This window comes from Phalacrocorax carbo, chromosome 18, assembly GCF_963921805.1.
Source record: "Phalacrocorax carbo chromosome 18, bPhaCar2.1, whole genome shotgun sequence".
NCBI lineage: Eukaryota > Metazoa > Chordata > Aves > Suliformes > Phalacrocoracidae > Phalacrocorax > Phalacrocorax carbo.
This window is the reverse complement of record NC_087530.1, coordinates 8,379,445-8,407,148: the sequence shown is the minus strand read 5'-3', so window position 1 is coordinate 8,407,148 and position 27,704 is coordinate 8,379,445. Positions and strand designations below refer to the sequence as shown.

General features: G+C 45.3%; 1 protein-coding gene across 1 annotated transcript in view; it reads right to left on the bottom strand.

Annotated features, from left to right (window-relative positions):
* The window catches only part of BRINP1 (BMP/retinoic acid inducible neural specific 1), an 84,475-nt gene that overhangs the window by 50,779 nt on the left and 5,992 nt on the right, over positions 1–27,704 (bottom strand). Inside the window, exon 2 of the mRNA XM_064468773.1 lies at positions 9,503–9,770. Coding sequence (XP_064324843.1) covers positions 9,503–9,720 — 218 coding nt within the window. The 5' untranslated portion in view covers positions 9,721–9,770. The remainder of the gene's footprint in view (positions 1–9,502; positions 9,771–27,704) is intronic.

Here is a 27,704-nt window from a genome sequence, read left to right as displayed (position 1 = left end):
CAAGAGCGCTGCGGCACGCAGAGGAACTTCTGGCTCTGCACAGGCATATTTGATTTCATGCTGCCTAGAGAGGAGACCCTGGCACAAAGGGCCGACCCAAACCCTTCTTCTTCCCTGATTCCTGGGTTTCTTTTCAGGTGTGTCCTTGGGTTCTGTACCTGAGCTTAGTAGTTTAACACAGGAAAGCAGCCTGGATGGCTCCGGTTGCCCCAGTGGGACGCATCTTGTTCCATTTACAGAGGCTGGTGGGTGGCAATCAGCAAAAAAGAAAGGAAAAAAAAAACTTTCTGGAACCCAAGGGAAACATTAGAGGGATCCAGAAATAGAAAAAACCCTATAATAGGTACAGTCATGCCATCTCCCATTGCTACTGGTGCCAGAACAAAATTATTCCATGCATCTAACAGGATGATTTTTTTTTTTTTAAAATGTAACAGCTTCTCTGCTGAAATAAGCATCTGCCTGATTTAAAAGCAGAATTAATAATCTGCTCACAAAAAAAAAAAAAAAAAAGAGTGAAAGCTTCTCCTTAGCTTGTTAGCCTTTAAAATATGCTCTCAAGCCACTGGACCATAGTCTACTGGTCTGAAGAAACCTGAGATGAACATGCAGAGTCATTGCTGTCACAGCGCACTGGGGAGCAGCCCTGGGAGGTCTGCTGGGCAAAGGCTTCCACTTTTCATGCAGAGGGGAAAAGATCCCCCCACCAAACAAGGTCTCAGAGGCGACTGTGAAGACAGCTGCCTCCTAGCCCAGCAGGACGCAGATCTCTTTGGAAAGGTTCAGTGACTAAAAATATTTGTCTGTGCTGCTTCTGGGGTACGTTGGGAGCACAGTGAAAATATTTCGTTCTGGATTCAGAAAGGGAATTTTTGTGCTTGAACGTGCAGCTCTGCAGAACTGTGCTAACGCTCAGCCGATCCAGCTAAGAGCTTAGCCGGGTCAGCAGGCAGGGCAACCAGTTAGCGATATGCCTTTCTAGGCATAAAGCTCACGTGCATGCTTCTCTCCCGAGGAACTGGCACGTCCCAGCCACAAGCAACCTATCAGAATATGAACTTATCGATTACATTGCTTCTGTGCCATTCCCTATGGGCTGGGCGTGTGCTCCCGCATCGAGATGAGGGCCTGCCCTTCCCCAAAGCTTGGGCAGATGTTCGGTTCCCATATCTTATCAGCGCTGAGCGTATCAAAGGCTGATGTCGTTTATCCTTCCATTTGCCCTCTGTTCTCAAGAACATCAAAGAGGAAGAGAGGTTTGTCCTTCTGTCAAGTCCCACGACTGCCATTGATGTTCACACAAGCCCTTGCCATCTGAATCCAAACACAGCTGGAGCAGCTGCTCCTCCAGCCCCGGAGAAGGCCAAGCTCCTTGTCTGCTCAGCCCAGGTCTAAGTGCTGTACAGCTCAGCCGGAGCCATTCCCTGCCATCCCCACTTCTGCCTTTATTCTGCTTATGCAAATATATTAAAATCTTGCCATACGCAGGGAGACGCATTAAGCAGGGAGTGTAACAACACTGGTCCCTGAACTGCATGAAGAATGAAGGTTATGGCTAAAGGAGAGGCTACGTGATGGAATTGGCTGGTTTACGTCCATCACTGAATGGCTCGTGTTTGCCAAGATGCTGTGTTAGAGCTGGTGAGACAGGAATGTAAATTGTGGCTCTCTTGTAAAGTTGCATAAACTTGGAGTAATGTCATTTTTAGATTAACGTTTACATTGAAGAGAACACTAGAAGGCTTCATTGTTTACATGCACTATGGAAATAGATTTAAATTTTTGGTTTACACACATTTATTTACAAGGCATTTACTGATTACAAACCAATGTACATCACTCGTTTACATGCATAATGTAAACTATGGAAATTTCGTATTTTTTGCCATGCAATGCTGTACGGATTTCCATTGCTCATTCCACTCAGAGGCAAGAGCTTCCTTTCATCTCAGCTCCCTCTGTCCTTCAATTGCTGCGTTGCCTCTCCTAAAAGAAGCCTTGCCTCTGACTGGAAAACATAAAAGTTGATGTCCCCTTTAAACAGAGAGCATAAAAACCTAATAGGAAAACCCTGTCAGCAGAACTTCAGCATGATTAAAAAAGCCAAAGCACAGATTAAAAAGCCTAACAAGGCCTATCAATTTGTACAAGTGCAAAGCATCACCTTAATGCTGTTTGAGAAGAACCTTCACGGTGGCTTTTTGGATGCTTCAGGCACCCAAACAACTGGAACAGGACTGAAAAAGTGCCAGGATATGTGTGTGAGAGAGGGACGATGACGCACCCACGCTGTAGAGTTTGTCTCGGTCAGTAGCACCCAGGTCTCAACATCCACCTTAGTCCGGCGCAAGCATGACCCCTCCCACAGCAAGACTGCAGTCCTACTGCTCATCGGGATTGTGCCTCCCTTGCCCAGCAGTGCTGGGGAAACTTTCTTCTTTTCTTTACCCTAAGATGCTAAAAGCTGAACCCACGGGAAGGCAAAGCTGAACCCTCAGGAATTTTAAGATCTCAGAGTCTCAGAGTGAATAATAAGGACAGCCAGTCCTTTTTTTGATTTTTTTTTTCCCCTTTTTTTCTCCTTCCCAAGGACATAAAAACTACTTGCAAATTCAACATAAATTGAATGAGCAAGTTGAAGAGCAAACAGCTAAATAAAATATACTCAAGATCAAAATGTTTCCCTTTTGACATTTTTAAGTGGCATTGGTTGACTTTGTGTGTTGAGATGAATTTTTGTGCCTTTAAAATTGAAAAAAAAAAAGTGTTTTTCACTGGATTAATAAAATGAAAACAAACAGCAAAGCTTAAACCTTTCACTGAGCCTAAAATGAAATGTTTTGATTTTTTCATTTTACTGAAAAGTTGAACAAACAACCATTTCAGATCAACCCATTTTTAATGTTATTTTTGTTCCGTACAACCAGTGAACCACAAAATCAATTATTTGTACAGCTCTAGTGACCAGTAGATTAAATTCAATGCAATGGAGAGACAGCAAAAGGAGTCAATGAGGAGTGGAGAGATGGCAGAAGAAGAATGGACTGAAAAAATGGTGGAAGCAGCTCTTATAGATCTTGTCTCTGCCGAAACTTAGCATGCATTTTCACAAACGCTCTAATGCAACTTTAATCCACGTTACTGCTGAAAGCATTCTCACCAGTCCCCCTAGTCCCCTTCCTGCCTCCACCCACAGTCCTGTCCCTTTACTATCACCTGACTACATAACGAATGAGATTGGAAAAGCTGTCTGGTTGAAAATTAACTCTTTGTTTTTTCCTTTTTTTTCAAGATTACTTTTCTGCTGAATCAGTTCTTCAGCTGCGGAAATCACAGGTTCGCATGAAACCTGCCAGGAAGGTCTGGTGAGGAAAGGCAAAATAATAGAAGCCGCTAAAAACAATCATACAAACCTCATGTTTGCTAGCCAGATTGTCCAGGTCCAACGCCTGAATGCACGAGTTGCATTCTTCTTTCACTTAGAAAGAATAAAAGCTCATCATGCTCCCAGACAGACAGGCAGGACAAGCAGCCCTATAAGCCGCGGTGCTCCGTGCGCAGGTCCCGGGGCAGTGGGCCATGCTGGATATGCTAGAACAGATTCTCTAGCCAAGAAATTGGTGAATTTTCCTTGAAGTCAACAGCTTCACATATTTATGTCCCAGAGAATCTGGCTCGCTGTTTTTAATCTGTGGTGCCATAGAACTTAGAAAGTTTTGTGAGACCAATCTTTTTTTTAATCCTTTTTAATTTTTTTTCCTCTAAGGCAAAATCTAAGCAGCAGAACAGCGTATGCATTTCTGCATAGCTTGTGCTGCCTGCACAGCAAAGATCCTCGCTTCGTGATAAGTCTCTTCCTCTTTGCCGAGCGAATGACACATTTAGAGAGCACATAGCTGCTCAGACTTGTGGGTTTTCTAGCACTAAATAAAAATCTCTAGTGTGGCCAAATGCATTCAGTAGTGCAAATCCCTTCATGAGCATGAGTTCAGTGTCCACTCTGAATCAGAGAAACAGAGAAACCACAGAAATGTTGGTCAGATGGGACCCCGGGGTCCCTAATCAAACCTCCCACTTGAAGCAGGACTATCACCTCACTATCACTTGAGCACATCAGCTGTGGCTTTGTCCAGCCAAGCCTTGAAAACCACCGAGGATGGAGATAGCCCTCACCTCTCCACTGACCTGTCCCAGACCTGCACCACCCTCCTGAAGAAACAACTTTTTGCGGGAAAAGAAAAAGAAAAATCAGCTTTTTTTCCCCACACACCACACCAACCAATTTATAGCTAGCTTGTGCAGTGAGCTGCTCACAACCTTTCCTGTCTCAGGAGTTGTATTTCCTTGTTACATATCCAGGCACCTTACTGTAACGAGTGTACATAAGCATTCTCTTTTGTCCTGTCACTCTGCAGGCGGAGGGATGGGACAGGACTGGCTAGTTTGTTGTCACATCCCCCATTAAGTTTTGAATCCGTTTGTGCATTATAACCAGACTTGGCAGAGGTCTCAGAAGTATTCTGGATTTGCAGGTTTCATGAAATTAGGCAGCCTCTAAATGGTCCCGCTGCAGGAGAAGTTGCAAGGCAAGCAGATCTCCCTTTTATACCCCAGGGTTTCCCTGCTCTCTTACACAGAGAGCCAGATTTCCCTGCCCTTACTGTCATTTCAGAAAATGGAATTGAATTGCCACACGTGGAAAATCCACATTTCTTCTTGTAAATGCACATTCCCCTTCCAGCCCCGTGCGATTACGCACTTCATACTGTTGTCGTCCCTTACATCCAAACATCTTGCAGCATTTAATTAAGTCTGCCCAGCAACACAGAGCAGACAAATGCTGTCATCTCCCATTCTCAGGGGGCTGGGAAGGGAACGGAGGCACGGAGAAGTGAGCTTACCCACAGCCACAACGTGACCCTGGGGCAAAAATATAGATACTGCCTGCCTTACCCTCTGCCAGACTAACCGTGAGTCCCTCTTTCCAAGGCGGTGTGTCCTGTCCCTGCTTTGCTGTAGGAAGACTGGCGGTGGCAGCCTGTCTGCCCAGCTGCATGAGACCATCTCACCGCTTCCCTCTTTGCCTCCCATGTCTCACCTCTGGCACTGAAGAACAAAGCCTCATTTTTTCTAGAAAAGATTCATTTTTTCTAGAACTTGCTTAAACTGAGCAGCTTTGTTAGTGAAATGCTTCTGTTTCAGTGCTTCTGCCTGGATATTTGCATAGTGTATTCAAATGCTCAGTCTACTGTTTCTTTTGCTTTGCCTTATAGCTAAATAATCAGTTTCTGGGAGAAGAAAAAAAGGACAACACAACAATATACTTCAAAGAAGTGGACTGAAGCTGTTAGCTACTGCCTTGTGATAACAGGAATGCTCTCTGGTCTGAGCAGTGCCCTAGTCCCAAAGCCAAGCTGAGCTTCAGCTGTTTTCAAGCCTTCGTGCAGTACCTAGTACCCAAGGCTCTCATGACTAGGAACAACAAGGATAGTGATAATGAATATTCAGACATCCCACAAACCACTCTCAGCATCTGCCATCCTATCTGCATTAGCATCAGAGTGCACAGATAATGATCAAAGCAGCATTTTCCTGCCAGAGGCCCCCCTAAACCAGCCTTATTAGTATGAATCGATGCTGATTAATGTGCTTCCTTAATGCAATTGTATCTACCCCTACTGTCCATGATTTAATATAAAACATCTCCCCCTTTGCTTGCCTTCCTACTAATATCGTATGCAAGGTGCAAACATTGACTGAGGGAACCAGGAAAATCAATGGTTCAAGTTTTGTGAGAAAGAGGCCTAAAATCTGCTAAAAGGCAATACGCAGAAGGAGGGAATGAGCCTTTGGAGACTGTAAGAGCGAACTGCCTTTCCATGCTAGGATGGTAGACTGGGATTCAGGCATCCTATGAAGAGATATCGGCAGCTACGCTGTTCTACAGCAATTCTGTTTGTGCAGTGTATAAAATAGCCTTGCTCACTAAACAGGCTCTGCTCGCTGCTGACAGACTCTGGACTTCAGCTGTGATGGAAGGAGGAGTATTGCGTGTTTTAATTTGGAGGTGCTTCCTTTTTAACATCACCTGTAAAAATGAGAAAACGCTGCATTTTGCCGTACGCTGCTGCGTAGCGCTGACAGCGGCTTTATCTCTGTGTGTTTTCAGTGTAAATGACACGGTCCTAATGCGCTGTGTCCATGCTCCCGCACGGCAAGACACTGGGGAAATCACCACTAAACAGGCGACGGTGTTTCAATTAGGGATGGGTGAGGTCCTCTCGCCTGATTTCACATCCACTCCAAATCCTTGGTTGCTGTGGCTGGTTTGAGGTCTGCTGCTACTGGCCTTAGGAGAAAAGCAGTGGTCCGGTCAAACCTCCTTCAACAAAATCACAAGTGCCCCAAGGAACTGTGTGACTGAGGGACAAAGAACAAACCAGCCAGCCAAAAGAAGTATGGGAGAAAAGGAACATTGAAAGGGAAGACTACACAGAGAATTCCCATGCTCCAAATCAGCTGCTTTTCTAAGGAAAGGAACGATATCCTTAATGTAGAATATGTGCCTCCCTTGGGCTAGTCTAGTGCAAAGAGCAATTGAGAGACATCATCTGGGAGGAAAGAGGCTCCTGTGTTGGAATTAAACAGTTGACAAAATCCCAACAGCTTTACAGATTCTCGAAGTCAATTTAAGAAGCCCACAAAATGAGATTTTGCCCCTGTGGGTTTCAGCAAAATGATATGTTCTGGAGGGTGTGTGCGCTCAGCGTCCAGCTCTTAACTGCCAGAATTGGTTGAGGCTCCACTAATTCACTACAGCGAGACTGATTTTTGACATGACTTAAAAAATGCATGGGCCCAATTTTTAAGTTATAGGTTCTGCCGACAGGGCCAGATATTAAAAACAAAAAACCCTCCAACATCTATCCAGCCTCCTACCTAATGGCTCCATCTGCTCTGCTGAAGCATGTGAGATTTTCCCCCCCTTCTCAGCTGACCACATCTGGAGCAAAAGTTAGTCCCAGGGAGTGTGTTTCCAAAGTGCTCAGCTCCCAACAACTCAAACCATGACACACGTGGCTGAATGTCCCCAAGCCCTCAGCTTCTTCCTTCAGCTTAGTCCATGGTATTTGCCCATGAGCTGCATCTCTAGGTGCCCCGGCAGTCTTCCCACACCTCTCCAAAATCTCTACCTATTTCCACTAGACTCTGCCTCACCTCCAGTTTCTTTTGAGAATAATGACTTCTCCAGCACTGTGACCAGCTGCAAGACCCTTCTCAGACACCCCCACACACCCATGAGCCTCCTGGGCATGCAGAATGCTGCTGCCCATTTCCTCCCATGTTGGAAGAAGGAGGACCTTGGTCCCCCCATGCTAGAAGTGTCTTTCTTAAGTACTTTGGCAGTATCCACCCAAGATCCATGGAGAAAAACAGATCCTTTTCCACTTCCCATGTATAGAGCTAATCCTGAACCAAGATAAACCTTCAGTTCTTAGCAGTCTCCTACAAAAAAAAACAAAGGGGGAATTTGTTCCTCACCCCATAGCAGATAACACTAGAAATCTCAGGCTTCACATACAAACAAGATTTCAGGTCCTTTATAAAGGTTGGGACAGCAAAGCCGTGGCTCAGGCTGCCTGCTCTGGGTGTGAATTCCCCATCACGGAAAACCTTTCAGGAGAGGTTGCCCACAAACCTCTGTCATATGTGACACAGGTATGCCTCAGTCTGCCTTGGGGAAGAGGCATGGATTAAATGACCTCTCAAGGTCCTTCCAGACCCATTTCTCCATGATTCTTAGAGACAGGATCCAGGGCTTGATGGATCTCTGGCCTGACCTGCAGTGACAGTTCTTAGATGTGTCTGAACACATACATTGCATGCATTTCTCTCCCACTACAGCCCCTGTAGACTGCTGCTGTAGCATTCAGGGCTGAATAGCTCTTTAGCAAAGGGCAGAGCCACTGCCAGGGGCATTGCATGGGGCAGAGATTTGCAGTCTCAGTCGGAGTGTATGTTGTCAGGCAGGGCAGGCAGAGAGCTGGGGATATCCACAACCAGGAAGAAAGACTTTTTGAAAAGGCATGTTTTCTCTGCTCCCCTGTGCAAGCAAAGATGGTGAGACGTCCTTAAAGGAAGCGTGGCAGCATAATTTCTAGTTTTGGGGGCTGTTCCCCCCACCCCACCCCGAGCTGTTTTGAATGAAGAGGACAAGCCAGGACAATATATTCAGCCCATGCTAACCTGCCCTTGCTCTGCGGGCTGGTGGGAGGGGAGGGGACGCTGCACTCCCTGGGGGCCATGGGACAGGCACGACTCATTTTTCTTCCCCACACATAGATGATGTCTCGCACGTCGCTATTTCTCTGCAGATGCTTTTGGCTCTCTGCCCGTGGGAGAACACTGCCTGCACACATGTGCTTTCCCTGCTCCCCCATCCCCCAGTCACCCTGTGTTATCTGCGCGCATGTTGCCAGCGGGCTATTCACTAGTACTTTCCTACCTACTAGTTTACATGGTTGTGTTTGCAAATGTCTTTCTGAAACACAACAGGACTATATAATTATGTAAATGCACACATCTATGAGACTTTTGCAGTCTCTTTGGGTGTTAATGCAAATCTTGTGACACTTGCTGGCTTATTCCCCTTCACTCCAAAGCGCTTGCTGCTTTGGTAGGAGGCTCATATGAGCACCCCAGCTTTTATGTTAAAATGAAAAAAGAAAAGTGTGTTTCTGGATACCACAGCTGGCAAGAAGAGCTTGAAACAGGTGACAACAAAGGTTTCAAAACCTAGAAGGCAAACAAAAATCCAAATTCTGCCTATTCACAGAATTACACAGGATCACAGGTTGGAAGGGACCTCAGGGATCATCTAGTCCAACCTTTCTAGGAAGAGCACAGTCTCTGTAGTTTTTTAATTGGAAACTTTTAGACCGAGATTACAGTTCTGTAGCAAGTCCGACTCATACATGGAGATAATCTGCAAAGGCCTGTGGTAGGCAGTACACAGCTAAGGCTCATGCACAGCTGCGTGAGAACTGCCGTACTGATGTGTGTCCCGACATCTTTATGTCTGTTCTTGCCATGTGAACCGTAAGCTATTGGCAGTTCACACGTAGGAATTTGGTACAGAGGCTTGGTCTGCCCATAGGTACATTGATCTGAAAAACATGCTTGTGAACCTGCCTACGAATTTATCTCTTGATGCAAATGAAGTACACCCAGCCCCGTGGTCCTTTTTATCTCAACTATGTTGTGCACATTGCCACGGTACCGTAGTGCCTTCATCTCGCTATCAGAGCATTACATCTGAGTCTTTGAATCGATTTGCCTTGCCAGCTGGGGACCATGAAGAACCAAAGAAATGTTTGCATGTGGAACGGGAACAATGATGCGTCTCCCCATTGACTATGAGCCTTGAGCCCACAGGAACTGTCTGAGTTCCCACCACCTAACAACTTACCCAAGCTACAGGTGCTGTAGGAAACCAACATACCTGTATATTTTATATCTGGTTGTAAATCCTTGACGATGTCTTTCCACAAAGGATAAGTAGCTCCGCGAGTGGTGGAAAGGCCCCCTGTCTGAAATAAGCCAATCAAATTCCTTGGAGACATGTTGGTTGGTAGCAGCTGGGTCCTGGTGGGAGGGCTGTACTAGTATATGGTCCCATATAAACAGGAGGTAGAGGAACTCAACAAGCCTCCAGTTCATGCTTTTCTATCTGCCTTTTTCCTCTCATTCTTGCTCCATTCTGTGGAGTCCTGTTGAAAAAGAGGGGGAAGAGGAGGAAGGAAAAAGAGAGAGAGAAACGGAGGGGAGGGGAGGGAAGAGGGAGAGAAAGAGAGAGTTTAAAAATGGGAATTGCTTTGATCCTTTGACAACTGTCTCTCGGGGTGAAAACAGACATGAAAAATCAAGTTTTAAAAGACTTCAGTCTGCCTCTGTTGCAGCTTCGAGAATTTGGCAGTGTTTTATTCAAGTACCTAAGTGGTGCCTTTAACCTCCTGAGCATATATCACCTTTGAAATAACCAGGTCCTGACCTGAGACATCTTCACCCCAGCTCTTCCATCATTTCCCTCATGAAGTTCTCCGCAGTGCCGCAAAGGCGAGTGAAGGCTGGGCGCAGAAGGTGGCTGCACCCTAGGCTACAATTACCCCGTTATTGTCCCTTTAATGCTGTGCCAGAGAAACGCGTCTTCTGCTTTCATGTCTCTCTGATGATCTGTAATCCATACTCCATGCAACCTGAGCAATCTATAAAGACCCAGCTCTTACTTTAAAGTGTTGCCAAAAAAGAAATAAAACAAAATAATTACCCAGGCTTCCATGACGAGCACATGCAGACACACAGACACACACACACACACACAGACACACACGCGACTATGAAATCCTGCCAAACTTTGAAAGATAAAAATCACCTCAACCTGCTTTCCCGCCTGGGTGTTTGGGAGGTGTGTGTCTGGTGGAGGGGGAGAGGGTCTGTTGCTATTTCGATTACGGCAGGACCTCAAGGCTCTTCCCAAGATCAAGGCTCTTGTGAGGCGACATACTGAACATGCATATTCAGTGTCGGAGATTTACTAGGGAGCTTAGGGGGATGCTTCGCACCACCTGGTGCAGGGCATGCTGTCGCTTACATGGTGGGAGAGTAGCTTCCCCACTGCACCCCCCGTCAAGCGATGGCTGCAGACAGCCCTGCTTTGAGCCAGCTCCTCTCCCCGATGTGTTTAACGGCTAAACAGACAAGACATATGATGAGTAGGAAGGGAAACAGAGGGGTGAAATGCCTTGCCAAAGGTTACGCAGCAAGCCACAGATACAGCTGGAAGCGAGCCCTCGCCTCCTGACTCCCGTTTCCAGCGTTTCAGCCATTAGATCATCCGCCTCCGCAGTCATGCTGCTGGCGTGCTGCCCTTCGCCGAACGAAGCTGTGTGCTCCGTTAGGGGAAGGTGAGTGGCTTGCTTTGCTGGCACCCTGCGCCTGGCGTGGAGCCCCTCCCCTTCTGCTTCCCAACCACAACACAGCCGCAACAGCAGCCCAGCGCGCCGGGTTGTGCGCATCGCTGGTCGTTGCTGATGCTGCTTTGAAAAAAGTCCTCTCCGTAAGCAGGACGTGTTCCTCCTCCTGCCCACCTCCTGGCCATCTGGCTGCCTTGCTGAGTGTTGTGGGGGATGTGCCAACATGGAGGGCATGCCCAGGTAGGCAGAGCCATCCTGAGGCTGCATCCGCCCCTCTGGGAGCACAAACCTGGCCAAAAGTTGTCCTCAGGAGAGGCGATACCCACCTACGTCAGTAGAATGTAGTGCAGAGAGACAGTAGCTACTCTTTAAAGCAGGCTATGCAGAGCTCTGCTACAGTGAGACAGTGCCAGGCTTGTCTGTACATCTCCAGACACCCTTCTGGTTTTGAGTCTGAGCCCACCATAGGCACTCCAAAAGTCTGTAATTCCCAGAGAGAAAAGGCTTTGCTGAGAGTGTAGGAGAGGCCAAACTGAGGTGTGCTAGGCGTGCCATGCGCATGTACAGCACTGCGTGTGACCGTGAGCCCTTGCCTGGTGTGAGCAGCATCGTATAGACCAGAGGGCATCAGCGTTGGTAGCCGGCGTGGCCATCTCCTCAGCTGCGGGAGCTTTCAGCAGGAGCCTGGCAAAGCCGCAGCCCATGGCAGCGAGCGTGCATGTCTTCTGCGCGGGTGGACTGAACCCGGGAGCGCGACGGGGAGCACAAGCGCCGAGCGTGTGCGCGTGCCGGAGTGTGTAGGAGTCTGCACGTGTGCACAGCATGTGTTTGTGGAGCTGCAGTGAGCTCAGCAGCACTTGACAAAACAGAGTTGTGTAAGTCTGGTTAAAAATGACAGACAGCTGTTGCATTACATGAAGAAGTAAAAAAAATTAAGTATGGGAAAGTCAACCAATGTTTGCTTTTTCTGTTGGGCACATACAAACTTCTTTCCAATTTCAGATAGAATATTACTGTTATTAAACCTAATGGTACCTGCAGCTCCTGACTGAGGAGGTTGTTCCTGTTCTGGAGGCATGTGTTTAATATTAGCCTCCACCACTGACTCCTGCTTCACCCGTAAATGTGGTAGTTCTCGGTGCTTTAGTCCCTCGCCTCTCAGAAAGGAGTGTTTCTACTTTTCCTTACGAAACGGGGGTTTAGGGAGTTTCTCACCCCACACTGAGGGGAATACGGTATATTCCAAGTGGGCTACAGTACAGCTCTGCTTCCGCTCACAGTGGTGATGAGCCTGAGGTGATTACTGGGAAATGCTCCCAGCTGCATCCCACCCTCGACATTTCCATATTCCAGTTCAAAAAGTCATTTCTCCTGCTTCTCCATCCAGGCTGCTTCTCTGCCTCGCTGCTTGTTGCAGATCTACGCTGCCCCATCACAGTAAGCAGCTGCAAACTCAGCATATTTGCCATTAGAGGGGTATGCAGATTTGCTGCTGATAACGATCTGTTGTTCTGTACACATCGTCCAAACTCGCTTGGTTGTCTGTTCATTAAACTCATCCATAACCACTTCCTTCATCAGCCAGCCTGGATCAGTTTTCCTTTAAACTATTCACTTGTTATTGAATTTCTATTGCAAAGAGAGGAAGGGAGCTTTTACATACCAAAGTGGTGCGATAGCTTACCTCCAGTTCCCAGCACAGTGCAAGTGCAAACTTAAATATGAGAAGAGCCAAAAGAAATGGGTTTCAGAGAAATCCCAGTGTGTCCTCCCACATGGAAACATCGTACATTGGGGAAATATCAGCTTATAAAAGAGAGGAGATACTCACTAATTCCCCCCACGCACCTCTTCATCCTCCCTTCCTTTTAGGTGAAAGTTAGAGTCAGGACGATTAGAGTTGTGATGGGTCTTAACTAAGGGTTAAGACATGGGGAGAACATGCCTTGAGATCACCAGGAGAAATGGACACATCTCCAGGCTGGTAGCTGGCTGCGAGTATCGAGCAGGGAATGGTGCCTGAGGCAATGGAGGATGGTAGAGCACTTTTGGGTCTAGACAACTAGCACACTATCAACTTTAATTTTTTAGAAGTATCTTTTTCCCCCCTGTAGCTGCTGTAGAGATGTTGTTTTGCATTAAAGATTAATACACACCACGGGGCTGGTCCCCATGGAAGCTATAAAGCTTACTAAAGTGGGATTATTTTGTGTCTAAGGCAATATTGTGAGGTGCCTTCAATTTAACTCCTAACAAGTTTGAACCTGAAATTAATTTGTTAGGTGTCTTTATGGGGCTTCACTGGTGTAAGGTATGTTCTGGGGATTTTGCAAATGGGATGGGGGAAGAAAGGACAGAGTGGCGATGGCTCCTAGTATATAGCCCTTGGGTAGGAGACCCAAGACCAAACCTGGCACAGAAGCAATCTCAGCACTAAAGGGGAAACTTGGCGGAGTCAGACAGTGGGTTTTGATCGAGGAATCCAGCATTCTGCTCAGTTCTGCCCCCGACACCCTCTGTGCTCCTGTCCTGTAAGCAATGAATTACAGCCATCTCAAGGAGCCACCAAGCTTTGTAATGCAGCAGTTTAAAAAATCCAACCTATAAACCCCATTTCCACTCAGGAGCACTACAGAGCAGTGCAGTGATCTGGCCCTTCTGATTCATGCCAGAAAACATGATCATTCAATTATCACATCTGTTAATAAATATGATCGGTGGGTGAGCTAGGACGTAAGCTAGAGTTCACAGTAAATAAGTACTGGGAGAAGAAAAAGTTAGATGTACTTGATTCAGAGTCGCATCACAGTCAGTTTCCAGCTTTGTCCATCATGAAGGGACATCCATCAGTGCAAATGGAGATTTCTGTTACAACCCCTTTTAGTATGTTAGCAGTTTAAGATGGCCTTATTCAAAGCTGAATTCAGCCTGGAACATTAAATGTTCCTTGTCTTATGACTCTTCAGGATTCTTGGAGGAAAAATAGGCAAGTACTTTCTGTAAAGTGCAAGTTGTATTTGAATGTACACTTAATTTCATCGTGATTGATATCTGTGTGTTAATTATATTCTATTTTAGGCAATACCTTTGCTGTCACAAGGCAGTGCCTTTTATCCAAGGAGTTCAAATTGAATTAGAGACATTAATTAAAGCTCTCAGCACTCTAGTACGGCAGGCAAATGCTGTTACTCCCATTGTTTCTTGAAATAAGAAGAAAGGAAGAAAGCTGGGTGTCTACTTAGCCACTTAAAAGGTAATTTTTATACAGTGGGGTAGCTCAGAATGATAGATTTTGCACAGAATGATATTGCAAGGTCTGTTTCATGTGAGGGAGGCTGTGTAGCCCCAGATCACCGCTATAAACGGGAAGGCAGAATGCAGGAGCTCTGATGCTCCATCGCTCACTGTAAACACTCCACTACTCCTCTGCCTCCTGGTATTTTGTACCTTTCCCCTAACCCCTGTGCCTTTCATTTATCCTTTCTATTAGATTCAAATTGATCTTGTACACATCCCTTCTGTTTTCTCATGCTCATTGTTGTAAACTATTTCCATCAGAAATGCAGACTCAGGAAAGAGAAATTACTGAACACATTATTTGCAGTAAAGAAATAAGTCCCCTATCTCTTTAAGCTTCATGCACCAATAATTCTTTCTTGTGTCCCACATTTGGTTCTTGGCAGGTTGAGAGAGGTTTCTGCCTGCTGCCATTTACCAGAGGGAAGAGGCTAACAATTGCTATTTGTATCTGAAACACTTCTGTTCTGCAGCAACTTCACACACTGCTTTAGGATGCTGATAAATTAGTAAAAGACTGAAGTGTCAAGGGAGAGATGAAACAGCTTATGTTAGTTTAGAGCTCGACCCTGTAAAGTGACGAACGTCTGACCTCATTTCAGCAAACAGCTTAAGTGTATCCTTAATTTTAAGCATGGGAGACACTCTCCTAGATTTTATTAAACTTTCCCTGCTTTAAGTTAACTCTACACTCCCATTCCTGCTAGACAGGTAACTACGGCCCTACGGCTTCAGGATTTGACTCGTATTAAGTCACTGGGTGCACCTGGAGCAATAACATTTATGTCCTGCACCTATTTCAGGGATGGCTCATGAAAGTGCTGGAAGGCAGTTACCGCCCGTGAAGCAGCTTTAGCTGTCCTCTGGAAACGCTGGCCAGCTCTCCAGCCAAGCTGAGGTCGTCTTTTGTGTGCCAGGGCTGGGGAAAACAGGGACCATGGATGGAAAGGGATGAGGAATCCTATCTGTTGGGGTTTGCTAAGTCAAGTGAACTTCTGTGGATAAAACTCAGCCCTGAGAAAAGAGAATTTGGCCATTTCTGCCCTAGATGTCTTCATAGCTCAAACTACAGAGACTGATATCTGACTATAGCCAGGGGTGGAGCTGCAGTTCAGCAGTGGCTCTGACTTTCTGGATGACTGTGACATGCAACATCCTAAAATCCCAAATGATTGCAATGCTATTTCTTTATGGAAATGGGATTTCTCCATTTCAGGCAGCAATGGGTGAACCCTGTCCCTTGGTAATTCTGCACAGATGAGTGTCTAATTTTGCACTTACTCTTTAACCATCTCCATTTAAAATATGCATGAGTGGTTAGACCTAAGGGACAGTCACCAGCTGAAACAATTTGGGGTGAGGAAAGGCAAGGAGTGAGGATGAGAAATACCTCTCAAAAAATACCAACACAGTCCACGAATACACTTCACTTTTGCCAAATTGTTCATGCTGAAAAAAATAATGATTGGGAGATGTCAATGTTTTGGTTGTGACAGCACCAAGGGGAAACTTTTCTAAATCTCCATTTGAAACTACTAGAGCTTTTTCTTTTTCTCCTCTTGATTTGTCGTTCCAGCCTTTTAGGAGAGAACTGTGATAAAAATATTTTTTTTGACCCCAAATGACTTAGAGGAGAAAAGATATTTTTCTTTTCAGTTTGTCAACACTTTGCTTACAACTTTTCAGAATATTCAGTGAACCAAAACCACCCTACAAATCCTTCTTTATTAATGCAGTTCAACCAGCAGCCTAAAGGGAGCAGGTCTTGTGCAGAAACTCTAATTACTCCCTGCCTATAGTGAGGTGAGAATCACACTGGTAACAACTAGGTACCTGTTTTCAGCTTGTTTGTCCCCGCACTTCAGCTAATTATAAACTCCTGGTGTTATTATGGTGAGGATGAGAGGCAGCTTGAAACTGAAGAACTGTCGCAGGCGTGCAACCCCCATCAAGTCCCAACATCAGGTGGTGCTGGACACCGGGAACTTCGTCATAAATCTACTAGCCAAGGTGCCAAAATCACTGCTCTGAAATCCAGAACCCACAGGCACTTGGTTCAGGGCTCTGCGTAGAAAGGGGATCCATCTAACAGCGCTCAGTAGATTGAGGACAGAATTGAAAGGATCTTCTGCATGTGCACACAGACATGTGGTGAAGGCTCACATTTCAAAGACAGTCCTGCTGAACCTGAGACTGGAACGGTAGCGTGCTAGGTGCTGTACAAACAGAAACCAGAAAGGCAGTCCATGCCCCCAAAAGCTTGGTCTAATTAGAAGACCAAGGACACCAGATGGCCAGGGACAGATGGGGGAACGCAAGGGAACAGTGAGATAATACCGCTCAGCGGGCTGTGGAGCAGTGGTGTCAGCATACCAGCAGCCCTACTGTTGGCAAGATTTTGATAGCTATTGTCATAAATGAGAGTTATAAATAGGAAGGCTGGATAATGAGCTAGCTTTGTAGATGTTTGTGAGGAACTCCTCTCATTTGTGAAGTGGCAGAGATAGAATGAATATAGATGATAATAATAATAATGATAAATTACGCTTTTCTGAGCTGCTTATTAAAAAAAAAAATATGGTGGGTGGTGAGCAGTGATTTCTATTAAACACTGCCCTGAACTTGAAATTATTCCTACTATTATTAAATTATTGTCCAAGCTAGTCCACTTCCCCATAATTTCATTCTAAGTTACACAAAAATGCAGCTCTGTCTTCTGTCTTCCTCAGTATTTATATACCTCATATCAAAGTCCAATAATCTCATAAGTGTTAATAGGTTTTTATCCTTGCAGTAACTTTAGGACATCAGGAAATGCTGGTTTTCCCATTCTGCAGAATGGGATTTGAGACACGGGGTAGATTAATGGCTTGTCCCAGATCATTTTATAACTGTTTCAGGAATTCAACCCAAATCTCTTAAGTCTTAGCTCAATGCTACATCTCCTTGCAGTACCCTTCCCACGCACCTTCGTGTTACTATTCCAGAATTAGCTAAGACTTGCCACAGAGCTGCTTTGAATTTTTTTTGGATTGCTCATTTTGTGTCAGAAAAATGCCAATTCATCAGAGGCAAAACACTTTGTAGAAATTTGTTGATATAAGGGGAAAAAAAAGCATTTTGATAAAGTCAGCTTTTCTTTGGAACAGAATGTGTCGAGTGTTCTGTTTGGAAAGGATTGGTTCAAGATTGTGTTTTGTTTTTCATTACATGTTGAGTAATATACATTAAAAATCAAAATGAAGTGTTTTCTTAAAGAGTATGTTTTGACTGAGCCAAAATATATTTCGTAATTTATGCATAAAAGGGAAAGTCCAATTTCATTTAATACTTCTCTTGCCTTTTGGAACAAGAAACACCTGCGAACCATAAACAATAAACCAAACAAACATCATACTAGTCCCTACAATTTTTACTGGAAATTTGAGAGAGTAATCTGAAAACTAAGCTCAGAGGTCTGTGTCAGAGACCAGAAACCCTGTTTTTTGCTTTCATGCCTGTCCCATTCTGTGTGCCTGTCTTGCCTTTCTAATATATTCCATTGCAACAGTTTGGACCTGTAAACAGAGAGCCTGAAGGAAAAAAAAATTTGATGCCAAAACTGCCCTGAAGAGCAATATCGTAATGTTCAAGTGTTATCCCACACCTGACATTCTTTGCAATATTTTTGTTGTTCTGAAGTTCATTCCTGGGCAGGGACTTTACCACCACAGCCACACGGAGTGATCCCGCTCCATAGGGTTTGGGAAATGCAAGCTAACACTGCTGATTTTGGTACTCTGGGAAGCTGAGGCTGGCTAACAATCCTTGCAAATGATATATCAACCTGTTTTTCTTGTCCCTCAGAAAGGAGCTTAGCTCTTGACCCGGGTCTTTTGTGTTCCTCAGCCCTTACTGGAGGAGCAAAAGGGGTTAAAATCCACAGGCCATTGCTTCTCCTGGTACAGCTCCTGCTGCTTGGTTGATGACAGCCCTGCCTGCCAGGATAAAAAGCACCATTTAACTCAGCGTGTCCCATGGGCACCAGGTTCTCCCACTGGATGAAGCCAAGAGAACCAGGGGCAGCTGCAGGGGGGAGGGAAAAGGGACCCGGAGTTGCTGGAAGTTCTGGCCCCAGGCAGCTCCACCCCTCTTATCACACTGAGCAGATGAAGCATCTGCTGTGGCCATAAAAATGCCCCTGTGCATTTAGGCACACCAGCTCCTGCAGCCACTGCCTTCGTCCCTTTTGCAACAGTCCTGCCAGGCCGCTCCAGAGACAAGGTGAGAGCTCACAAGGACGGCACAGCTCAGACTTCTGCAGAGGAACAGAGCTGTAACCAGAACAAGGGTGAGCATAACAGGTCACTGGGGTGGGCTCGATACCCCTGCAACTACCTGATGGATGCTGCACAGTGACTGAGAGATGTGTTAAACAAATCGCTGATTTCAGCATTTAGGACAGTTTCCTTTAGTGCACAGGACACTGGTTTGAGGCTGGAAACACCCAGGTTCAGCTCCTTCTGCTGCCCTGCCTCTTCCTATGGGGGAAGTTATATGCACATTAATGCACAGGAGCTTAAATTCAGGCTAGACAAGTGAGCTAGAATGAGTAACAGCCTCAGATAACACCATTTTACTGGCAGCTTCTGAAACAGAAGCCAGAAATCTCGAGTGTATGTCTCCTGCTGTAAGCATACACCTATGCAGGCTCGGCAGTCGCAGGTTCTGCTGGAAGGTCTATTGAAGTCAATGAGCCTTGGGTTGGATCTCATTGCAAAAAGATAATCAAATATCATATTAACTCTTAATTCGGAACAGCATATTAAATTAGAAGCTCAAATTAACGTGAAACTGCATTTATATAATGAGAAGATTTAAAATCTGTGTATCATGAAAGCAGGAGAACTCCTAGCCAAAGCCATTCTCACTAGCCCTGAATCCCAGAGCTGATCCACCTGCAGCACTGCATTTCAGCCTGTTCTCCAAACCCTAAGCCTGGGATTTCCACTGAGATAGAAGGATGTATGGGAAATAAAGCCATCTCATACCTACCAGTATTAATCTATCAAACACAGAGGGATGTTCCTAGCTAGACCCCGACCAGTGCCAAGAACAGAAAAATCCCAGAGGATATTGAGAAGCTTCGCTGGCATCTCACCATCGTAAAGAGCCTCTTCCATCAGTGCACCAACCCTGCAACTCAGATGTGCTAAAAACTGAAGGAACTCAGCCCTTGCTAAGATTAAAGTCCAAAACCACTCAGGTCTGAGCAGCTCGAACATTAAAGCAGTTTGGTACCCAAGTTTAAGGCCACCTCTAGCTGTGAGTTTTATTTATTTCCTTCTCTGAGACTGTTCTGCCCTGTGCTAAATCCATCTTCTGACCACCTGGAGCGTTTGAGAGTCTTGGCTGTGATGCTTGTCTGTTTAGATAGACTGTAAGTAGAGCTGGTCAAAAAATTTTGACAGAACAGTTTTTCGCAGGAAAACGCAGTTCTCTTGAAATCGAAACGTTGCATGGGAACATGTCAATTTTGACAAACTTTTTTATGTTTAAAGTGTCAAAACAAATCATTTTGATTTTCTCTCTTCATTTCAGCTATACTGAAATGTTTCATTTTGAGGAGATAAACACATTATTTTTATGTTGTTTTGATTAATTTGTTTTGACATTTTTACATATTTTGTATTGTATTGATATATGTTTAAAATATACTGTACGTTGCATAAAATATTTTAGTGTTTTATTATACGTGTTACCATTATAGAGTGTTAAGTATTTCCCATAGCATTTTAGTGCTTCAGCACCACAGCAACAGAAGATATTGATGGTCTCAAGTTATTATTGCATTTGAATTTTTAGGCCGTAAGGACTTTGTGGGAGCATGGTTCTCATTCAAACTGGAGCTTAAAAAGAAAACCACAAATCAAAAGGCAAGAATTTCCCAAGGAAATAGCGTGTCTGTTTTCCAGGCAGCTCAGTGACTGCCTAGCACAGCTCCAGTCCCCTCTGCACATCAGAAAACCAACTTCTCCACTTGTTTAAAAAAAAAAAAGGGAAAAAAAGAAGAAAGAAAATGCAGATTTTCCCAGAGTGGAATTTGCGTGTAATGTTTTCATGAGCATCAGGGATTTAAAAGTCTGAATACCATTGACCTCCTGGGGCCTTTGGCTTCCAAACCACTTATGTACTTTTAAAAGATATGTTCCACCTCCTTCTTGGAAGTCTACCTGATTTTTTTTTTCTTCTTCTTTTAAACCATAGCTTTGCTCCTCCGTGCGTAGCAAAGGGGAATTGCTACCCATGAATTTGCACCATCAAGTCTGTGTAGGTGGTGGTAAAAGTGGCTTGAAAAAAAAAAGGGCAAAGCAAGTGGCAAAAGGGAAAGAGGGAACGACGGCGAGGCACGAAGCAGAGTCTGTAATGAGGCAACTCTATCGATTCTTCATTTCATGGATGAAAATGTCCCCAACGGCTCCTGTGCATTCACTGCAGTTCGATAAGAGATTGAGGGCAGCGGGTCTCGGTTCCGAGCTCCGCGCACGGTAGCGCTGCCAGCGCCTGTTTGCGGGGCTGAATGGCAGGAGGACAGAGAGTCCATTTTAAATGTACGCGCCGAGAACAATATATACAAAGGCAGGGCCATAATACGAGGCTGTGTGCGATGGTGGATGGAGCAGGAGGCAGAGCATGGCTATGCATGACCACCCTCGTTTCCCTTCTACTCCCTCTCATCAGGCTAAAAGAAAGTTTAAATGGGTAGCAAGGGCTGCTCCTTCCCATTGCAAGGCTGCCAGCACCCCTCGGGGAGAGGGGCTGGTCCCCCCCACCACCTGGCCTTCGCAGGGGCGAGCGTGGTGTTTTGTGCAATGGGGAAAAAAAAAAAAAAAAAAGAGAAGCATCCCCGATCTTTGGAGGTTTATTTAAAGTAGCGGGTGGGGGGGGTGTTCTGTCTCCTTTTCTTCTTAAAGGGACATGTCTCTCCTGCCAGGCTCTGCAGTTTGAAATCTGAATTCCCCCACGCAGCTGCTCAAAGTGCACCTCCGCATGCAGATTCGCCTGGTTATCTACTGTTGCTCCAGCTGGCCTGTCACTATAGATTACAGCTTTTTGCTAATAGCGAGTACTGCTGTAGTCTGAGACTTCCATTAAAGGCTGATGTTTCCACCTACCCACCCCACAAATGGCTCCATCCCAGCCAACATTTCTGTATGCGCGGTGTCATCTCTGGGGTGGGAAAGGAGCAAAGTGCCTCAATTTGTTTCTGTGTTAGACAACAATGGAACAAGCTGAAGGCAGAAAAAGATGTTTGAAGATGATAAATTTGGAAAACTCTGGTTTATTTGCTTGAAAGTTGATCTTATCCCTCATCATCAGCACATCTGTAACGTTGCAGCCCCATCCCTCTGCCAGCAACAGTACAACTGAGCACTGAATTACCCCCTGGAAGAGTCCTTGAGGGAAATGCTTCATTACTCCAAGCCACACTGTGGAGTCTCTTTGGAAAGGAGGAATGCTCCTGCAGGGAGAGATTGCCCATCCATGCCAGACACTGCAAATCATTAGCCCTTCATTGCCAGAGGATTTGAAGGCTGCTGACAGATCAAAAAGAATTGGCGTGGACACTTGACCTTTCTCCATTGCCAGGAGGAAATCATTGACCAGGAAGAATAGCACATGCTCTACTACGCTCTACAAAGGGAGGGAAGAGGGTCTGGAAGAATTCAAAGCTATTTGTAAAGCAAACACTGCTGCTTCAGCACAACCTGTGCAGTTGGCCAGCGCTGCCATCACTCGTGGGCATGCTGAAGGGGTGAATCCCAGTTTGGCATGTGCCGGGTGCCATCACAACCCCTCCTGCTCCAGTGGGGACATTCAGAATGAGGCTGTGCCCAGAAGGCTCTCTTGTGGATGCTGAAAGGTTCACACCTTTGCAGGCTGGGCACAGGAGAGGACACACTACACTGTAGCTTACAGTTTCATTGCCACAGCGTCCTGCCAAAGGAGGAGAGCAGTCCCCTCCACCAGCATGCACACAGCTGACTTCTGCTAGATTTTCCCCACTGCTTGATAGATCCCACATGCCTCTGCAGCCTCCCAAAGTGACTCTGTCTGAAAGCAATCCAGAGCAGGCGTCACATTTGTTTCTTCAACAGCCTGACTCCCAGAAAGATCTTGTGAAATCAGCTACCCAAATCCAAACCTGAAAAACACCTCCTTCCCTGGTCATGATTAATTAATTCTGCTTCAATGTTCCCCAGGGCACCTAGCAGCTAGTTGGAGCTGCTGGAGGAAGAGACACTGCCGTGGAAAAGGAATAAACAGACTTTCCTCAACTGCAACCATGGAATTAGATAATAAATAGCTAGGTAGATAAATAATTTTCTGTGAGTGATAAATCAAATGCAGAACAGGAATGCAACTAGCGGGCTTACCCCTGTGAAATCAAAGGTGTTTGGAAGGAGTTTCCAAAGAAAGAAGGGTATTTAGAGTCTACTGTGCTCATGAAGACATAGCCTGAAGTTATCTATCATGTCTAATGTGACTGTTTACAATGACAGCCAGCTATTCTTGGACATTTTATTCTTAGTATAATATTCTTGGACCAAAGCAGCTCAAGGAAACTTCCTCCTGATTTACATCTATGTTTCCTCCCTCCTCCTGCCTAGATTGCAGGCTAGAAAACGTCTTTGTTCCTACAGCGTCAACACGGTTCCCCCCCACCCCAGCCTTGGGCTGTATTCCTCAGAGAGCTGTAGATATCTGTAGATATACAGCTATAGATAGCTGTAGATATACCCAAAGTACAGATTCTTCAGCCGCTTCTCCTATCTGACCCTTAAATGCCTCTCCTCCCTAAATCCATACGCTCTGTCCAGATTTGTCCATTAAGCACACAACAGAGGCTCCAGTGACAAAAAATGTTATTCTGCAGGACTTGAGGAAATCAGCAGGAGTTCCAGCAGCATCCCGGATTCAGGTACCGACCCTGTGATGTGCATTGTACCAAGCAGATGGCTGTCTAATCCCTGCCAGCATGCAATGCCCAGTGTGCAGAGAGCACCCGTAACCCCTGTCTGATTGAATATGCATATTCGCATCTGATTTTACTCAAGCAAGAGAAATCCCTGTGCACAAACTCATCTAGATGAATCAAGTGCGAGACACCCAGGTTTGAGGTCCTGTCACAGCAAAGAGGAGAAACCTGCTGGTTCGCCTTTGCCCACACATCTCCCAGTCCTGTAAGTCTTTGCTCTCCTTTTGGCCCCTATATCCCTGTGGATACAGGTCCCACCTTTCACACACCCTTATGTCCTCCTCCTTAGACGTTGGGTTTGGACTCTGCCCCCATTTCAGTGAGGGTTTCTGAGCTTGCAGATGGGTCCTCTGCCATCCTGCACACCTTCACCTGGAGTCTGAAATCAGTTCAGTTCACTCCCTTGCCTCCCTTTTTGCTGCTCTTCTCCTTCACCCACCTTGCTCCTCCTTTATCCATCGCAGCGGGCACAGGCAAGACACATTATTAAAACTTGCCACTTCATTAGTAATCTTCTACAGGAGGAGCAGGGGAGGAGAAAAGAGGATACCGTGCAAAAATGGAGAGTAAGGAAAGTCAAACTAAAGGAAGAGTAACAACTGAAGGTGTGAACGAGAAAGTGCAGGAGTGGAAGCAGGAGAAGAATCTAATGGGTGAGAATTAATCCGCAGTCTAGTGAGAGGGCAGGGGAATGGAAGTCAAGACTGTGGGCTTCCCTATACGCTCCTGCTGCTGATTTACTCTGTGGCTTCAGAAAAATCTTTTTATTTTCCCCTTTTATCTCCCACTGCTCTGTACCCTTTGAGTATACGTTACTTGAGGTATGAATTGTCTTTAACTGTGTGTAGCATAAAGGAAACTGCAGTCACAGGCACTAAAGATGTGAGACATTATTTTTAACACGTACTAAAATTAGGCACAAAAATGTGCTTGGGGATTGACTGACAATGTTTGTTAATTCAGGTTGAAACCATTAGATAGTTACTGTCAAAAAATGGGATGGGAAAATTTAGAAGAATCAAAGTACATGTCTGCATTATTTCTTGACTTAAATGCTTCATATTGAAATGTTTACAAAGTGGATCTAGAAGGAAAAAAAAACAAAAACAACCAAAGAAAAGTGAAATAATACAGTTGTGAAAAAACCCTATGCATTTCTGCAAAATTGAAAGTTTTGAAGTGATTTTCTGTTCTCCTTTACTTCTAGTTCTACATGTAAGAGTCTCTTCACCCTTCCCCCCACCCCAGTTATGTTTGGTTCCTAAAATTAATTGTTTCCCTTCAGTTTTCATTTCAGAAGAAAACCATCACCACCAACAACAAAAAAAGACAAATCATTGTTCACCTATCCCTACTAGGAATTACAATAACTGTCTGTCAGATCTTCATTACAACATGAGGGATCTCAGCAAGGCTGAGTTTCTGTGAGTTTCTTAAGCTGATGACTTTCATGGTCCTTTGCTCACTTCTAGTGTAGACCTGCATTCAACGGAGAACTTAAGGTAAAACAATTAGATTTACAGAAAAATAAATGAGCAAATTCTTGTATCAAAAATGAGACAAAAGTTCCCAGGAAATAATCTGAGATGGAATGGATTTACTTTTTTCCATTATAAATTGCCATCTACTGCTGTTTTATTTTAAGACACAGCATCCCTTTTTCCCTCTATTTCTCAGAATTCTTTCTTTCTGCTCCTCTTGGTTCCTTTTTTTTTTTAAGCACCGCTATCTCTAACATGTAACCAAATAGCCATGAGGTCCCTACAGAAAATTGGAACGTGTGATGTCCAAGTGCATCTGATATTAAGCAAAAAAAAAAGCATAGCTCCCTGCAATCAGCCATCCCTGATTCAAAGCACCGAAGTGCGCTCTGAATGAGATACAGACGCGCAGGGATGGGAACAGCATGTACCGGGGATCCTCAGGCACCGTCTGGCATCCGTTCCTGGGTCTGACCTCTCAAGCGTAGGACCCCGCTCACAGCCACCCGCTGGCAATCTCAGTCCCAGAGGTATTTAGGGAAGCATCACCTGCTTAGCTTCCTGTATCGAGTGGATTTAAAGAAAATTAGGCACATATGTAGGACTTAGGGAGCTGAATATCTCTGGGTGTTTCTTACACTGTGAAAGAACTTGGCTCCTGGGTTCCTTAGCCATAGATGCTGCATTTGTATTAGTTTGCTTTTGGGGTTTCTTCAGGAGGAAACGAGCTTCCACTAAGAAGAAACCCAGTTCTGGGTGTATTTTGCTTTATTAACATCAGTTGTGGGCAATATGAGTAGGAACAAACCCTCCAACGGCTCACTCTTATCTTCCACAGTCCTTCAGCACTGTCCCAGAAGACACTGCACGCTCGAACACTGCACACGGGGCATGCAAAATGCATCCTCAGCATCTTACCACAAAAGTACTGCAATATTGAGCTGGGAATCAGCTCTCGTATCCTTTCAAGAATTTTAAGATTATACATAAAAATAAAATCCAGAGTGTATCTCAGCTCTCCTGTCAATTTTTCCCAGCTCCAACTCCTATTTTTGGAGGTCTGCAGACAAGCAGTTCTGCCGTGCAAGGGTAGCAGAGTGTGTTTGTCCCCAGCCCTTCTGTCCACCTCTGTTACGGTACCCGAGGGACAGTCATGTCCCCGGCATCAGTGTCCCCTGTTATCTGAGACACGAAGGATTTGGGGGCTGTACTTCACTGACCTCAAGGCCCTGGGGAAGAACTCCCTAGGAGGAGCAGTACTGAGAAGGAAAAAAAGCCACAGACAAAATTTCTGTCTTCAAACTTGAAAACAAAAAATGTAATGAGAAGCACTGCAGGAGAATCCACTGGTAGGAAGGACTTATCAGCCTCTTTTGCTCTTCTTTTTAATGTAAGCAGCTTTATCATTAATTGCTATTTACTGCAAATGCTGAAGTTGGTAAAAAGACTAATATGCTGCACTGAAACAGCAGTTTCAGGCTTCTTAAAGCACAATGCACATGTGTGCGTGTGCGTGTGCGCACGTGTGTGTGCACGTGTGTGCACATGCACACTTGCACACTTCATAGGGCATGTTGTGTAAGAGCCCCATATCTGTGTGCAAGGGAGGGCGAGAGATACAGTCAGCATATTCTTCCCTTATACGTGCCAGTAAAAGGCCAACTTCATTAGTGGTCTTAGGCAATGAGAAGCGAAATTAACTCAGGCCAGAATTCTAAGCATCGAGCCATTTTGCTGGGTTGGAGGGGGGTTAGATGCAAAGCACTGCTGCTTTTGCCCAGCACTGGAAATGTAAAGACTCAGTACTGCTGAATAGCAGTCTTCGGGGGAGCTACATTTCCTGAGGACAGGGATTGCTGAAATCTTAAAAAAATCCAGATTTTTCCCCGTGCCAAACATGGAGACGAGTTCCCTGAGTGGTTCACGAGCACTGTCTGAGCTGCAGGGCTCAGAACCACAGCACTGACAGTAAGAAATTCAGCTCCTATGCATGGAAACCTATGCATTTAAAAAGCTCTTCTGAAAGATATCAGCCTAAGTGACCTGCCCAAGGTCACATATAACATGTTGGTGACAGCATCGGGATTGAACTACCTTGCTACGGTGCTTCTTTATTCACACAGCGCTGTTGCATCCCAAAACAGCTGCTGCTCCCGGTCCACTGCTGCCTTCCAGTCCTTATCACAGTCTCCTTAGAGACACATCTGTCCTGTGCTCCGTAAACCATAATATACCTATAGTCTTTTATTCACTATCCATCACCATGCAGTTTTATTACAGATCCCTGAATTATCCAGCCTAGTCTACAATCTGCTTATCCCTGCCAGCCATTCTCCCTTTCGACCCTCGCATCCCCTTTCAGCCTAGTCACTGTTTTAAGTCTTCCAGGTACTTGAAATGCAGGGACAATTCTTATTCCCTGGGGGAAATCCAGCAGAATTTCACTGAGGACAGTCTGCTGGTCTCGCTCGCTCTCTCTCTTTTTTAAATGCAGATGGTTGGAAATCAGAAGCCAGCACTGGTCTCTGCAGTCACATTTGAACCAATCCTTCAAGAATACTAACTCACAACTGCCATTTTAAAGCTCTGATCCCCATTCTTGCCATCTATAAAATTTTATTCCCCTCCCTTCTCTGCTCCTTTCATAAGAAATCAATCTTCCAATAATACAGGTAAACTGCAATCCTACCTCATTGCTTTTTTTTTTTTTCGCATGCACCTTTTTCATTCATTTTGCAGAACGAAAGGTCCTTTGTCCATCCTTCCCCTTTCCAACCAAGCTCATAAGCACGGTAATCATCACACCTACACAACACCTCGTTGGCAGATCTGCACCTGCCTGTCACATCCCTCTCTTGTTTGCGGTCCAGGAATCAAAGGAATCATTTGTCCCGATGTGGCAATTTGTCTCAGCATTCACACACTTGCCTTGCC